Genomic DNA, 16,250 nt, shown 5'->3' with positions numbered 1-16,250 from the left:
GATTTCTGTTTTGTAGACATAAATTGTAGAAAATGAACTCACTGAAAACTTTTACATTCTTAAACTACAAAAAGAAAAAAAAGGCCCCGAAGTTTTCTGCTGGTTGAAATCTCTCGGTTAATGCCCATTGGGAAGTACAAACGGGAATCTGTATATAATTTCTCTGTACAATTTCTCTGTGGATCACCTAGAAGTGGCCAGTTTACTTGGGCCTGGGGTAGGGGTGGGAAAGTTGAGCTAACAGGACTTAATGGACTGCCCTTAGTAAGAGAAGCAGGATGCCCTGGTCACTCACTGGCTCAGCCAGAGCCACCAGGGGACTTCCACAGCTAACTCTGCTCCTTGTGTGAACAGCCTGACCTTGCCGCCAAGATGACCCTCCAAAAGTTTGGTATGAAGTTATCATTAGCACTGCATAGGGAGGGCTATTGATGGGGAGATGTAGACATTCAGAGGGGGCTGGCAGGGAACCCTATTTTCAGCAGAAATAAAAAGCTAAAGACCTCTTTAATTTCTGTTGTACAGGACTCTGGAGCAATGGGCTGTATGAAACAACATAGCAGGATTTGAGAGCCCAGAGAGAGCTTCCTGAAGATTACCTACATTCAACCAGGCATTAATTATAAGATGGATCAAATGTGACCATCATAGCGACAGACATGGAAGAGGCAAACACATGCAGGTGGTCGCCTGATGAACTAAAGCACCAGGCCAATGCACACACGTGAGAGAGAGAGGGAGAGAGGGAGAGAGGGAGGGAGGGAGGGAGGGAGGGAGGGACAGAGAGAGAGGGAGAGAGGGAGGGAGGGAGGGAGGGACAGAGAGAGAGAGGGAGAGAGGGAGGGAGAGAGGGAGGGAGAGAGGGAGGGAGGGACAGAGAGAGAGAGGGAGAGAGGGAGGGAGGGAGAGAGAGAGAGAGAGAGGGAGAGAGAGAGACCGTCCCCAGTATCCTCAGAAGAATTGCACTTCCATTTTTTGGCACTTTCGTTTTTCTCTAATAGGAAAAAGGTACTTGGTTTCCACGAGACAGAGTTTAGAACAGTCTAGTAATCCTGTCCATCCTGCGGCTTTCATCTAACATGCCTGATGTTTCCATCCCATCTTGAAAGATGAAGGTATAGAGGAGGGGTACGAGCCTAGAAATCTTGGTCCCCAAGGCCTATGCCCTTCCCACCACCCACCATTCCTGCATCCATGTGTAGAGGTCCCTGGGCCCAGTCAGTGTTTGCAGAAAGTGATGCTCACATAAACCCTCAGGGGCAGGGATAGAGGGGCAGGGATGGAGAGGGGGCTCACCACTCAGCAGTTAGGAATACCTGCTGCTGAGGTCCAGCATCCAATCAGTGGTTCATAACTGCCTGCAACACCAGTCCTATGTGATCCAACACCCTTTTCTGGCCTCCTGGGTACCAGACACATATGTGGTGCACATACATACATGGGGCCACTCACACAGACACATAAAAATTAACTTATTAAAACCCTGAGGGACAAACAGGTCAGTGAGCGAAAGGTGAATGGAAGAAGGTGAGAGAGGGATCTGTCTGTCACTCCATAGCTACCATCAACAAATCTTCATATTAGCTTGTTGCCAAAGCCCGGGCGAGGCCAAGCCAGCTGAGACACAACCCCACTGAGAGCTACCCAGGGATGCACTCCTGATCTGAGCCCACCAGGACCGGGTGGCACACACCACAGTGAGAAAGAATACACACCATCTCGGAACCCAGACCCATGGTCTGCCCATCACGTTCTGTCCCAAACTACAGATGCTTCCAATTAGAAACAAGAAGGAGACTGGTCCCCAAATGCCTGAATTTCACGGATTTGTCTCCTTTTTGAAGGTAAGAAAAGACACTCCATATGTCCCCACAAAGAACTGACAGAAATCTGTGAGGAAAATAGTCCAAGTTGTTTCAGTTCTCGTGAACATAAGGCCCTCGGTGGCACCTCCAAAACCCACCAAATACGCTCTCCAACAGACTCACGCCTCTGAAGAGTGACTTCGGGAAAGATAAAGTGCAGAGCTGTGTGAAGAAGTTGGGGCATGATCTTAATAAATTAGCATGTGCAATAAGCAGATACAACACACATGTCAGAGATCAGAAGAGAGATGACCTCTAGGAAGGATTGAGGGATGCCTGCATGTGTGCCTCTGTGTGTGTGTGTGTGTGTGTGTGTGTGTGTGTGTGTGTGTGTGTGTGTGTGTGTGTGTGTTCAGGTACCCGTGGAACCCACAAGAAGGCATCAGATCCCCTGCAGTTTGAATTACAGGCACTAGTGAGCCACCAAATGTGAGTGCTGGGAAGCAAACTCAGGCCCTTCCAAGAGCAGTGCACATCAATCTCAACCCCTGGGCCATCCCTCCAGCTCCCAGTGGTTTGTTTGTTTGTTTTTTTGTTTTTTTGTTTTTTTTTTGTACAGGATCTCTTGCTGCCCTGAAATTGACAGGTAGGCTATGCTGTCTAGCCAGTGAGCCTCAGAGATCTGCTTGTGCCTGCTTCCCCAGAGGTGAGATGAGAAGGTTGTGCCTCCATGTCTTCTCTGTGCTCCCTGGGTAGGGTCCAGTGTTGCTTGATTTACGATACCTCTTGAGGGCACACCAGGACATGGCTGAGTGATGGAGGAGGCCAATGCCAGGGCTGCTAGCTTTGACCCAGCTATCCCCAGCAGGTACAGAGCAGGCAGGAATTTCTTCCCTGGCACAGGAGGTGACTGTTGATCTGTTTTGCTTGTGTGTGATGGCTGTTCTCGGTTACCGGTGATTGACATTGATTGCTAAGATTTCTGCATCGCTCACAGTAGCCAGCTACCACCAAGGTCTATGCAGAAGGGCAGGGATACTAAAAATATCACCCCCTGTATTCACTGGGTAAGGAGCTGGCTGGGCAGCCTGGGTGACCTTGCTACTTTTCAACCCAACTCTTCCTGGGTATCTTTGCTCTGCTCATCCCTGGCTTAGTTCAACCCACTTGGCTAGAGGTTCCCAGATGTCCATCACCCATCCTAATGACTTCCTGTCTAAGCATCCTCATCTCAACTCAACAGCTTCCTCAAGGAAACATACCAACGTGTGCCTCCGTATCAGAGATCTCCCCCAACAGAAGGGAGAAGTCCATTGACCAGGAAGCAGTTCTCTTTACCCACAATGTACCACAGCTCCTAGATCAGCCCACTGATTATTTGCTGAACGAATGCACACAAGTGGGGATTGAACCCCCAACTTTGCACCCCCAACTCCTCATAGGAGAAGTTGGCCATCTCCATTTTGTGGCTGCTTCCACCTGCTGCTGGGGCCTGCAAAGTGAGTTGCCCATTCACTCTTTCTCATAGTTTATGAGTGTGTTCTCCTCTGTGTCCCCTCTACCCTTCCTAAACAAGCAAGGGAAGCATGGTTCAGATATCAATCACCAAAATCAATCAAACAACACATTACAGGCTCTTAGTTCAGTGTGATGGCTCGCAGGTAAAGGGACTTGTTAAACCTGGTGACTCGAATTGTTTCCTTGGGACCCACACAGTGGAAAGCCAGAACTGACTCCTGCAAGTTCATCTCCATATGTGTGCCATGGCATGTGTGCAGACACATACACACACATACTCTCACACATACTCACATACATATATACACACACTCATATACTTACAAATACACATACTCATACACTCACATACACACACTCACATATGCACATACATACATACACATATTCAATACACATATATACACATACAAACACATACACTCACATACATACATATATACACACATGCTCACATACACATATACTATATAGAATATACATACATACACATATACATATGTACATTCATACACATACATACACACACATATTCAATACATATATACTTGCATACTCACATACACACTCATATACATATATACATACATACTCACATATGCACATACATACAGACATACAGACACACAAACATACATATACATATATACACTCATATACTACATATATAATATATATACACACTCACATACACACATACATACGCACTTATACAATACATTCACATACTCAATTATATATACATACATATACATTCTCACTTTTAAACACACATACTAACACACTCACATACTATATATAAAAATACATACACACATACATATACACTTGTACAATACACTCACATACTCTCATATATACATGCATACACATTCTCTCTTTCACATATACAAACACACATACACACACACACACACACACACACACACACACTGCATGTTAAAAAGCCCCACAGCATCCTCTTCCTAGCTAGGGGTGGGGAATGGGCAGGAATCATGAAATAAAATGAGTTATATTTAATAAAGTTTATTTCTGGATTCTTCCTAACATCTTGTGTCAACCTCTCGTGAACTCAGTTACTGTAGCTTTAAAGCTCATAAATATTGTCTCACTAAGCAGATCCCTTTCAGTCCTTCCTTAATTTTTCTAAACATTTCTACACTATTTCTGACTTTGTTCCATCAGATGATTTTGATGTTGGGAATCTTTTGGGGATGTTGACATCTGGTTTGAGTTCCTGTTCTGAATTATATTCAACTTCTAACCTAATTTGGGAAGAAGTCATCTCTACGCTGCCTCTCCTTCCAGCACATGGCCCCCATTTCTTGGAGATCAGCAGTTTTCTTGCTAAGTTTTAACTTCCCACTTTTTCCTTGTTCGTATTATGATTGGAATTGGCCCCCTTCCCATCCCTCCATCCCCCTGATCCTGTCTGAGAGTCATATATAATTTTTAGCTCACAGAAAATTCATGGGGTCATTAGACAGTCCTGAAATGGGGCTCTATGTGAGTCCCCAAGCCACCTGGGCCTGCCTGGTAGTTACATAAAGGGTGTAGGGTGGCTCGTGAACAATCTCTCCTTTGGACAGGAAGACTGCCGTCTGTATTACTCTGAGTTCAGAGTTGCCGTGTTCTTTTCTGTGTATTTCACGGGAAGGTTCGTCATCTGCTCCTCCCCAAGAGCTCAGTACTGGCCCGGAGACCTTCCTATTTCTCCAAGATGTTTCTCCCCCACCCCACCCCCAGTTCCCAGCCTGTAACTCTTTCTACAAGCTTCATTCCTCTGCTCTCTCAGTATCAGAAGATAAGACGGTAAAGCTCTGTGGGGGTAGAGCTCTTATAAAAATAAAACATAACTACTTGTGATAAACAACAAAGATGCTCTAAATAAAAATGTTCCAGGATAACCGATATACAAATTGGTCTCTAGCGCCAGTGTTTATTAACTTGGGTGTCCAAGAAGAAGCGTTGTAAATGGTGTTTCTATCAAGACACGAGGGGTGATATTAATGTCCATGGTAGCTTGTGTCATGACGTATCTAGAAGAATAGAATTCTGAAACCAGGGGGATCCAGAAGGCGGCTGCTCTAACGTGGGCACAGTAGGGCAGGTGTGGAGATTTGGCTGCTGAAATATTGTAACCAGACTCAGGCCAGGCCCTGGCTCTTCACATCCCTTTCCAGGAGTGTGACATCTGAGAGGTAAGTTAGCCACTTGACCAGGACGTTCTCCTACAAGCTCTGGCTGGGATGAGCCCGACCTAGAGCTGGAAAAGCCAGTGTTTGTTTCTACTCTCTGAGGACCAGAATTTGGAAGGCTGACTATTGGTCTAAGGGACAAGGGCAGCCACCTGAAGAAGGAACATGACCCCCTCGGCACAACTAATTACCTCAAGGTTTTAGGACAGACTTACAAGACCCGGCTCTATAAGATCACTCTTCAGCAGTTTCTCAGTCATCTCTGGTCCACTTACATCCGGCCAAAGTGAACCATTCAAGCTAGCAGAGGGGTGAGTCTGCCTACGCCCAGGGTCTGACTCTAAACAAGGAAAAAATCCATGCTTCCAAAGGGGTTCTGCTACTGTTGGGCAGGATCCAGAAAACCCACATTCTAGAGAAAAAAAATGCCATTAAAGTCATCAAACTGGCTCTAGTCTTCCTATGCACCTGCATGTTGGCTCCCAGGAAGCAGGGACAACTCTCTCTCTCTCTCTCTCTCTCTCTCTCTCTCTCTCTCTCTCTCTCTCTCTCTTGAATAAACTGGTAGTGGCTGGATCATGGGAGATTGTCCCAGCTACTCTGACCTTAAAGATGGAAACTTGGGTTCAGTCTCCCCCCACTGACATTCCGCACAATGCTGCGAAGGGCACCAGCTGTGGACACAGATCTGCGTCTGTATGCCGCGAGGCATCGAACTCCCTGTACTCAGCACCAGCAGATGGACAGTATTTTGTGAAGTTGATTTTTCTGGAGCTTGTTACAGGGCGTATGCTAATTAACATTTGCTGGGCTCCTGCTGTGCTCAAAGCTTACACTGCATAATTCAAGCCTCACGGTTCTGAAAGGCTGTATGATTATCCCTGTTTTACAATCGAGGGCAAGATGTGTTTATCCACTCAACAATAAAAACCTAGGGATCGAGTCAGAAATAAATCAGACAGACTGACAGACCGACAGACAGACTGACAGGCTTGTAGGCACACTGAGAACAAGCTTGCCATGAGAGGGAAGAGGGAAAGGACTAGAGGGTCCAGGAAGGGCCAGGAGCCATAAGGAGACCAGTGTGGGCGTGAAGACAAGAAAAGACAATGGGTGCTTGTAAGCAGCAGTAAAAGTTAAGATGTCAGCCGGAGTCCAGAGTTCGTAAAACAAGGAAACAAAACAAACACTCAAAGCCTAAAACCCACTTCTGTACGGTGCATCTCTCTGCTTGATAATATTCAGCCCGTAATTCTGTATTTCTGCTTCCCAGTTGTCTTGTCTGGTTTGGCGGGGGTTGGGGGGATTCATTACTCTTTGTTGTTTGTTTTTTAGACATTGATTTTTATTTATTTATTTTTTTTACTTATGAAGAATGATACCTGGTTGAGTCTTTATGAACTTGTGGTAAACTGGGGGAGAGACTTGAACTCTGAGGAACTGACATCACTTTGGAGTCTAAGTAAGGCTAAGCATGAGTGCATGCGGAAGGGCCTTGCTGCTTCCCCCATGACTCTTCCTTTCCTGCACATTGTTCCTGGTGCATCCAACAGACAGGTAGGTGTGCTTAGAGGGGGTGATCCCCTCTGGCTGGTGAAGGTGGTGGCATAGATCTTATCCCAGCATGCCTTGCTGCTGGTCCAGCATGAGTGTTTCTAAGAGATTGGGACCACTAGGCAGCAAAGCCAACAGGCTGTGGAGCTGATATTAGACAGACGTCACATGACAGTCTCGACTTCCCCCGGGGCCTGTGTTGACCGCTGTTAGTCAGACATCGCGTGTCATCATAGTGGACTTTTCTCCCCTGTAGCACTGGTTCTGCCGGATCAGCTGCCTAGCAGAGTGTGGAAGCTCCTACACACACACACACACACACACACACACACACACACACACACACACACACTGGTCAGCAGGAACCATGGTGTGACCTGGGAATGGGGAAAAGACCTGAGAAGCAAGTCTCTATTAGAGCCACCTCTCAAAGGTGAGACATGACCTTTAATGAATGCATCACAATTAACATAAACCTCAGGTGCTGGAGGACGAAGTCCTGTTGGAGCCAATGAAGAGGTGGCCTGTTACAAAGAGGGTAGCTAATGATTTGCTGTCAAGGTTTGTAATGCACCCTCAGCTCTTACACTAGCTGCAGGCCTGATAACCCAGACTCAGTTTCCCCATCTGAATAATCTGTAAGTATATCAAAGGGTTATTTTAATGAGCTTGTCTGCCATCTATCTATCTATCTATCTATCTATCTATCTATCTATCTATCATCTATCACCCATCAACTTACTGTCCATACGTCTATCATCTATCAATACACCATTATTATTAATATGTAGAAAGCTCGGGGTCTTTGTGCTCACAGCTAAGCGCCAGGGGAACCAGGAATGTTAAGCAGGGAATGCCGTCTCCTCAACAGAAGAGATGTCTAATCTGTTTTCCGCCTGGAAGGCTGGGAGTGGATGGAGTTAACAGCTTCGTGAGTTGTGCTATCTGTAGGACAAAGCTGCTGGAAACCCCCAGACGATTATGCTTATCCCAGACTCCTCCTCCCTGGCCTTAAACTTGAGCATTGTTTCTCAGTCTAGAACCCATCCTTATATGAGATGTCACATGTACTTTACAGTCACTCAGGCGACCTCTGTGTCACCTGGAGGGCCAGGCCACGCCTGACTCACCTGTTTGTCTCAGTCGTTCTAGAGTCTTATCTTGAGCATGGTTTCTTAGCCAACAGAACCCACCTTTATGGAGGAGACCGTATGTACTCTGTGAAGAGTTTCAGTGTAAACATGTCTTGTGTACATATGGGATCGAGTTCATCACTATCAGGAAATGTTTTTACAAAATTATGTTGTGCTGAAATTTGTCTAAAGTAAAGTGCTTGGGGTCAGAGTCTAGCAGCTTGAACCAGCACCAGCGACTGGGTTGTGCTGAACCAGATTTCTTTCTTGCCTCATGTAAATCTTACTCTATTGGGTATGGGATTTGCAGAGGCCTTCCACAATTGTCTGTCTGTCTGTCTGTCTTTAAATCCATTTATCTGCCTGCCAATTAATATATACTCTATCAGTTTATCATTAATCTATCTATAGTCTATCAGTTTATCTATCTATCTATCTATCTATCTATCTATCTATCTATCTATCTCATACCAATCTATTCATGCCTATCATCTATCAATCTATCATCTATCATCTACTATGTATTTGTTTATCATGTATCTATATACCTACCATCTATCTCTCCATTGTCTATTATCTCTCATTTGTCTACCATCAAACTATCTATCATCCACCCACCCACCTATTGCCATCTCTATATCTATCTACAACATGTCCGAGAGACACTCAACCTGTCCCTCTCTTCCTTTCATTGGTGGCAGATAGGCGTACACAGCATAAACATGTCTTGAGAAGCTGTGGAGGGAAAACCAGCATAGTGGGCAGGCAGAGGCAGGGAGGGGAGGCTTCTGTGACCCCTCTCTGCTGGGGGTTGGCGTGTCTTTCATGCCGTCCAAACCTTGTACCTAGGACCTCAAGGGTTTGCTTGTAAGGGAAGGGCCTGGAAGGGAGGGAAGGAGTGTGGGGCTACAGATCCAGCGTTTTGTAATCCCGAGAGCAGGCTTGAAACACTGGGATCCCTGTAAAGTTGGTTTGAAAGAGAATCTCAGGCTGAAATAAACAGACTGAAAGTGGCTCGGCTGAAGGGACCGATGGCCACTTGCAACACGAAGCTTCTGTGCACCAAAGCCTTTCCACTGCTTTCAGGAGCGGTTAGGTGCACCATTCCAAACCACAGGAGAAAGGAGAGGAGTCGGATAACAACGTGGGAAACGGAGAAGGTCAGGGAATGGAAGACTCAGAGACGAGGGACCACAGGAGACATGATGGGACAACGTCCAAGGACAGTGGGGTCCCTTCCTTGACTGTCCGCGGAAATGACTGAGAAAGTTCCCCCAAGTACTTGGGCTGAGCATTGAGGGGGAGTCTTCCTGAGGCCCGGGGCGTGTCTGCACCCCCACCCCCATACACACACACTGCAGCTGCGGTCTGCAGGCATCCTTACCTTCTTCAGCTCCTCCTGGACACCCTGGTTGTTCTCCTCAGAAGAGAGACTCCCCTTCTGATTCTTCGGTTCGGTCTTGGACTCGGACTCCTGGTCCTCCCCAGAAGAAGTCTCCTTTTCGCTCATTTTCATGGCTAACTCGTACAGTCTGTTTCTCAGCTTCTCCTCTGCAGAGTCTGTGCTGGACCGGGAATTCTGAGCCTCATTGCTGATGTCAGTCTCTGACACGTTGTCTGACACCTGTAGGGAGCCAGAACCAGAAAAGAACCTTTCTCTCTGGAATAAAGGAATCTCGATGCTGAGTGGGCTCAGCTGTGCCCAGCGGCCCCTAAGGAAGGAAGCCCAGGGTAACAGCAAGTCCACTTTACCTTGGCTGTCTTAAATGCATTTAACACTTGGCTATAGAGCTTAGGTAGATGAACCTCAGGCTTTGAATAGCGTTTGAATTGTGTTTTTGCATATGTGGGTGGGTGTAGATGAGCGAGAGAGACCAGACCTTGGCTAATGCTCCACAGTGTCTTAGTCACTGTTTTACTGCTGTGAAGAGACACTGTGACCTCAGTAACTCTCACAAAGAATGCATTTAAGTGGGGGCTTTCTTATAGTTTTAGAGGCTTAATCTATGTATCATCATGGCAGGAAGACGGCAGCATGCAGGAAGGTGCTGGAAAAGTAGCTGAGAACTACATCCTGATTCACAGGGAAGGAGGGGGAGAGAGAGATAGAGAGAGAATGAATGAGTGAGACTGAGTAGGCTTTTGAGACCTTAAAGTCCACCCCCAGTGACATACTTCCTGCAACAAGGTTGCACTGGTTTCAACAAGGCCACACCTCCTAATCCTTCTAATCCTTTTAAACGGTGCCACTCCCTGGCAACTAAGCATTCAAATATATTAGCCCACAAGGCCCTTGTTATTCAAACTATCACACTTAGTCACAAAGTCCACATTGTTTGCTTGCCTTCGAGACAAGATCTCTCACTTACCTGGAGCCCCACATGCCTGAATACTTTACTTCCTTCCCTGAGACTAAGGCTTCTGCTCTGAGATTTGGAATTCCCAGCCTGTGTACCTGTGCCCTGGGTCAGCTCTGACTGCCTCCCTGGATCCACTTCTTACTTGTGTGGAACTCATTAGGTAGGCAAGCCTCAGGAATCTGTCTGTTTCTCCAGCAAGCACCAGGATTCCAGGCATGTACCACCATACCTGGCATCCATCTATCTATCTATCTATCTATCTATCTATCTATCTATCTATCTATCTATCTATCTATGGATCCTGGGGTTAAGCTCATATCCTTGTACTGTAAGAGAAGCAGTTTACCTGCTGACCCATCTCTCCAGCCCCAAATTCATTCTCCTTCATCCTCAGATCTCTTGTGTTCTCACACGTTCAGCCATCAGCCCGGGCAAACCTGTTCAGCCCTCCCACCAGCAGCCTGCTAACAGAGGAGACCAAAACCTCCCTCATGGATCCATGGTGCCTTTAGGTGCAGTGTGAATGGTAGGTAAGGAAGCCATGCCAGGATCCTACACACCCCATAGAGACAGAGAAAGCATCCTGTGGAAGCAGTGCTTGAGCTGAGACTTCAAGAGTTGCAGTCACTTGGGCTGGAGAGATGGCTCAGAGGTTAAGAGCGCTGACTGTTCTTCCAGAGGTCCTGAGTTCAATTCCCAGCAACCACATGGTGGCTCACAACCATCTGTAATGGTATCTGATGCCCTCTTCTGGTGTGTCTGAAGATAGCTACAGAGTACTTATATATATTAAATAAAAAAAAAAAAAAAAAGAAGAGTTGCAGTCACCTGGCTCAAAAGAAAAAAGGCAAGATCAGTGTTCCAAAACTAACGGGTCCTTGTGCATGTGTAAGTCAGACTGTGTGATACCCTAATAATTACAGCCCCTATTAGTTAATAACCTCCTGATCCCTGATTGGTGATTGCATGCTAAGCTCCTTCTACGGATGTGACTCATAGGTCGGGGAACCCCAGGAGGCTATGGTGATTGTTAGGTTCTCAAAAGGATCCACTATTATTACTCCACTTTCTGGCTGAGACCAAGCCCAGTATCAAAATGACCCATGGCACAAAAAGGTTTAAGAAGAGGGTGATCCAGTGGGGAACTGTACTTTGTACAATGTTCTCTGTCATCCTCTTGTCCTGAAAAGTAAGTATGGAAAATCTTATACCTGCTTTATCAAGTGTCCGATCATATCTGCTTCACCAGGACCCCCCATTCACCCATTTTCTGCCCTATTCCATCTCATCTTTCTCTTCTTATTAGTAGATTTTATTTTCTTATGTTTCTATGAACAATATAGTAAATAAAGGAACATCTATCAGTTATTAAATATACAAAGATTAGTAGCTGTCCTATGGCAAGGGCTTTTTTTACATTTATGTATGTATGTATGTATGTGTGTGTATGTATGTGTGCATATATGTATGCATGTATGTGTATATGTATGCATGTGTGTATGTATGCATGCTTGTATGTGTATGTATGTATGTATGTGTGTATGTATATGTGCATGTATGTGTATATGTATATATGTATGTTCTGTGTGTATGTGTAGGCATGTGGACATGCTTCAGCCCAGATAGAGAGATCAGAGGACCCCTGTGGCAGTAAGTTTCCTCCTTGGACATGTAGGGCATGGGGATCCAACTCAGGTCATCAGCCTTGGTGGCAAGCCCCTTTATCTGCTGAGCCATCAGGTAGGCCCAATGTTCTTAACACATTTTTATAGAATAATTAGAACTTAGAATGCTGGTTGGAACCAAACTTACCCCCAAGAAGACATCTTTACTAATAAATCTAACCAAAAATAAACCATTGCGGGACGCTAAAACAGCAGCCGTCTGTAACCCTCAAGTTCCCATTACTGCAAATGCACCAGCCAGCTCCCATGTTAAAGTGGTGTTTGGCTGACAGCCCTCTCGACCTTGCCAAATCTTTTTCCAAAATTGTGTAGGCAGACCCACAAAAGGATGGCACTCTGCTCTGAAAGAGCAACAGAAATCAGCTTGCTGCCAGGAAAAGGAGGAGAATTTTCCATTAAAAAACGAACTGGTAGATCAGCCAGTCTCTGGTCTCTTTGCAGTACTCTGTAAATGTCAGAGAAGTGGATACCACAAAACAAAATAAACAGTGACCTAACAAGGGTAACACGTAGCTGAGTCTTGTACTTTGCCATCTGAGAATAAGCCCTACTTTCAATTCCCCAACATGCTACATTAATTATGTGCCTAAGTGTGTGTCTGTGTGTGGGTATAGGCATGTGAGTGCAGTGCCTGTGGGGGCCAGAAGAGGGCATCAGGCTCAGTGGAGCTGGGGTTATAGGCAGTTGTGAGCTGATAATGTGGGGACTGGGGACTGAATTTGTCTTGTGCAAGAGCAGTAAGGACTCGACTGCTAAGCCTTCTCTCCAGGCCTGTGTCAAACCATTCTTAGAAGCTGATGCTGAAGTCAGCAAGTTAGAATACAAATGGAATTCAGTTGTTACAGACAGGAGTCGTGATCTGGAAAATCATATGTAACAAATGTTAAGTCAACACAAAATTAAGAAATATATCAATGTGATTAACAACATCAATAGATTTTAGAAGAAAAACTGGCCAGGCATGGAGGCTTGCACTTAGAATCACAGCCCTTGGGGGCCTGAAGCTGAGAGATTGTTGTATGTTAAGGTCAGCCTGGGCCACTTAGTGAGTTCTGGGCAATCTGGGCTCCATAGTGAGAAGACCCTGTCTTATGAAACCAAATCAAACCCGCACCCCATTCCTGATTTGCATCATGTGGGGCCAGGAAAGGCTTCTTAGTTTGGCTAAGAGCCGCTGAACAGGAAGCAAGCAGCAGACCTGACTGTGAACCACTGGAGCTGGTCACCAAGGAAGAAAGGTCCCCCTGCTGTGATTTCACAGTGAGTACAGGCTTTTGCCCTTGCAAGAAGACAGGAGAAAGGAATGGCTGTGAAGGTGGAAGGGAAAAGACCAAGTGTTGCTGGGCTGAGCCAGTGGTTTGCAATTCCAGCTACTCTGACAGTTAATTCAAGGCCAGCTGGGCAACTTAAAGAGATTCTGTTTCCAAAGCAAAGATGCTGAGGAAGAGGAGGAGGAGGAGGGGGAGGAGGAGGAGGAGGAGGAGGAGGAGGAGGAGGAGGAGGGAGACTAGAAGAGGAGGGGGTTAGCTCTGTGGCAGAGCACTTGTTAGTACACAGGAGTTCGTTATTTGTAGATAATTAGAATAGCTAAGAACGCCACATGAAAGACTAGCAGAATTAACAAAAGATCCATTAGAGCGCTAAGTTATACAGCATAAACAAAGCCAGTGCCCCTTTGAGAGGCGCTGATCGGAACACGTGAGAAACTCTCACTTACAGCATCATTAAAATGTAAATTAAAAATTACTTAACAGGAAAAGCATGAGGGGGTTTGAACAAAAATCTAAAGCCTTTACAAGTGCTGGACAGTCCTGGATGGAAAAGCTCGGTTTTACAAAGCCATAAATTATTCCCAAGTATATGCATACATTCAGCACAACCCAATACAATTTGTGTGTTTTTGCAAACTGAACAGATTTTAAGAGAGCAATTATATGAGTAAAGGTTTGGAAGATGCCAAGAGAGTTTTAGAAAATGATGTATCAACCAAAGTAACAAGGGTGGGGAGGGGAGGAGTGGGGGAGGTGAGGGAAGAAGGGATAAAAAGGAGGTGAGGGGAGAAGGATGAAGGAGGGGAGAAGGGATGGCAGGAGGGGTAGAAGGGGTGGGGGAGGGAAGGTTCACCAGATAGCAACATGCACTGTATTTATAATGAAAACAGTAAGATCTGTCACAGGGAGCGAACAAAGAACATGGCAACAAAGTAAACTTCATGTGTAAAGAAGGCATGACCACCAGCTGATACATTGTAGATGACTTAGGAATGATTTAGAGTCAAATAAGGTGGGGGGGGGTAGCGTTTACTTCATGCCCAGACAAGCAAAGTCTATGTGGGTCTCGATGGAAAATACAAACTCGCAAAGCATCATGAAAAAGCCTAAGCTTGAGAAGTAATGTCATTGAATAATCAAATGATAAAGCAGACAATTAGCAGGGTCTCATGTAGCCCAGGCTAGCCTAGAACTCAACTCACTATGTAGCTGAGGATGACATCCCACACTTGAACCTCCTGCCTTTACTTACCAAGTGCTGGCATTGCCTGGCTTCTGTGGTGCTGGGAATCGAGCCCTGTTCCTTAAGCACGCCAGGCAAACACTCTGCCAACTGAAGTCTGTACCAAACCCCACCTAACCATTGCTAATAAGAAAGACATTTATATGTAAAATGTACTGAAGCCAGGCCTGGGGCATATGCCTTTAATCTCAGCGTTTGGGAGGCAAGGCAGGAGGAAATCTGTGAGTTTGAAGCCATCCTGGTCTAACACAGTGAGTTCCAGGCCAGGCAAGGCTCAAAACTAAAATATAGGATAAATAGCAGAGAGAGGGGACAGGTAAAACATAGCATACTTTTCATGGGAGAAAAAAAATGGGAACAGTTTTACAACGAGGGAAGAAACAATCTCAGTGACAACCACACAAATGTTAACCAGAAAAGTTTTGCTTTTTGTGTTTTGTTTTTCCCCCTCACATGGAATTGGCATGAATTGAACGAAACAGGCTGCCAATGACGATCGTTGACAAGCGCGAAATGCACACATACGCTGTTGCAGCTATGTAAATAGCTACGAGGTCTGAGAGCCTAATTTGACAGCCCTTTAAAGTCTGCACAGCGACACTCTGTGGGCCTGTCTACAGTCTGGAAGCACAGACACTTTACACATCCGTCGCTTTGGGACAAGGATGAGTCAGGCACCGGAGCAGGTCCACTGGAATTCGTCAGTCTGTGAATGGCAGGAGGCCTTGACACAAAGACAGCAGTTGGGGACTGCAGAGGTGTGCAGGGATGAAGAGCACTTTCTGCTCTTGAAGAGGACATGAATCTGGTTCTCAACAACTGTGTCTGGCTACCGTGCTCACATGTACAAACCCATACATACATACATACACATACACACACACCTAATTAAATAAGATAATTAAGAAAATAATCTTTCCAAAAGACTTTTAATGTGTTTATTGCTGTTTTAAATGTGTGTGTGTGTGTGTGTGTGTGTGTGTTGTAAGAGGGGGGCTGGGGTCTCCCATTGACCTGGAGCCTGCTAGCAGGCCAGGCATTCTGGCGAGTGAGCCCAGTGATCTGTCTCTGCCCCATTAGCACAGGGATTCCAAATCTGCACCGTCACGCCTGAGTTTTTACATGTGTCCCAGAATGAGGCTTGGGCACATGGCAAGCACTTTACCCACTAAGCCATCTCCCTACATCCTGCTTTTACATTTTCTTCATTGCCTGCATTCTGGGTGAGCTGACACCCTGCTCTTGGTATGATGCTTCCTGGAAGCTTTGGCACTTGGAATGCCCAGAGGGGTGTGGGCCAGCCTCTCTGTATCACTTATAGTTGAGAGTTAGAGAGAAGCAGAAGAAGATGGACAGACAGCATGATGCCAGACAGAGTTGCCGATTTAGTCTTAAGTTTACTGCATGCATATGAACATACAAAGATAGTTTTATGTCAACTCAACACAAGCAAAAGTCATCTGAAAACAGGAACCTTGGTTGA

The 16,250-nt window shown here is 45.8% G+C and overlaps 1 protein-coding gene across 13 annotated transcripts in view; it reads right to left on the bottom strand.

The window, feature by feature from the left end:
- Window positions 1–16,250, bottom strand: part of Myrip (myosin VIIA and Rab interacting protein) — a 166,712-nt gene that overhangs the window by 17,732 nt on the left and 132,730 nt on the right. For all 13 annotated transcript variants that reach the window (XM_087562580.1, XM_087562585.1, XM_087562579.1 and 10 more), the window contains 1 exon segment: window positions 9,593–9,832. In XM_087562580.1, coding sequence (XP_087418706.1) covers window positions 9,593–9,832 — 240 coding nt within the window.

Source organism: Rattus norvegicus, chromosome 8, assembly GCF_021556685.1.
Source record: "Rattus norvegicus strain SHRSP/BbbUtx chromosome 8, alternate assembly SHRSP_T2T, whole genome shotgun sequence".
NCBI classification, from domain to species: Eukaryota; Metazoa; Chordata; class Mammalia; order Rodentia; family Muridae; genus Rattus; species Rattus norvegicus.
This window is presented reverse-complemented; position numbering and strand designations above follow the sequence as displayed.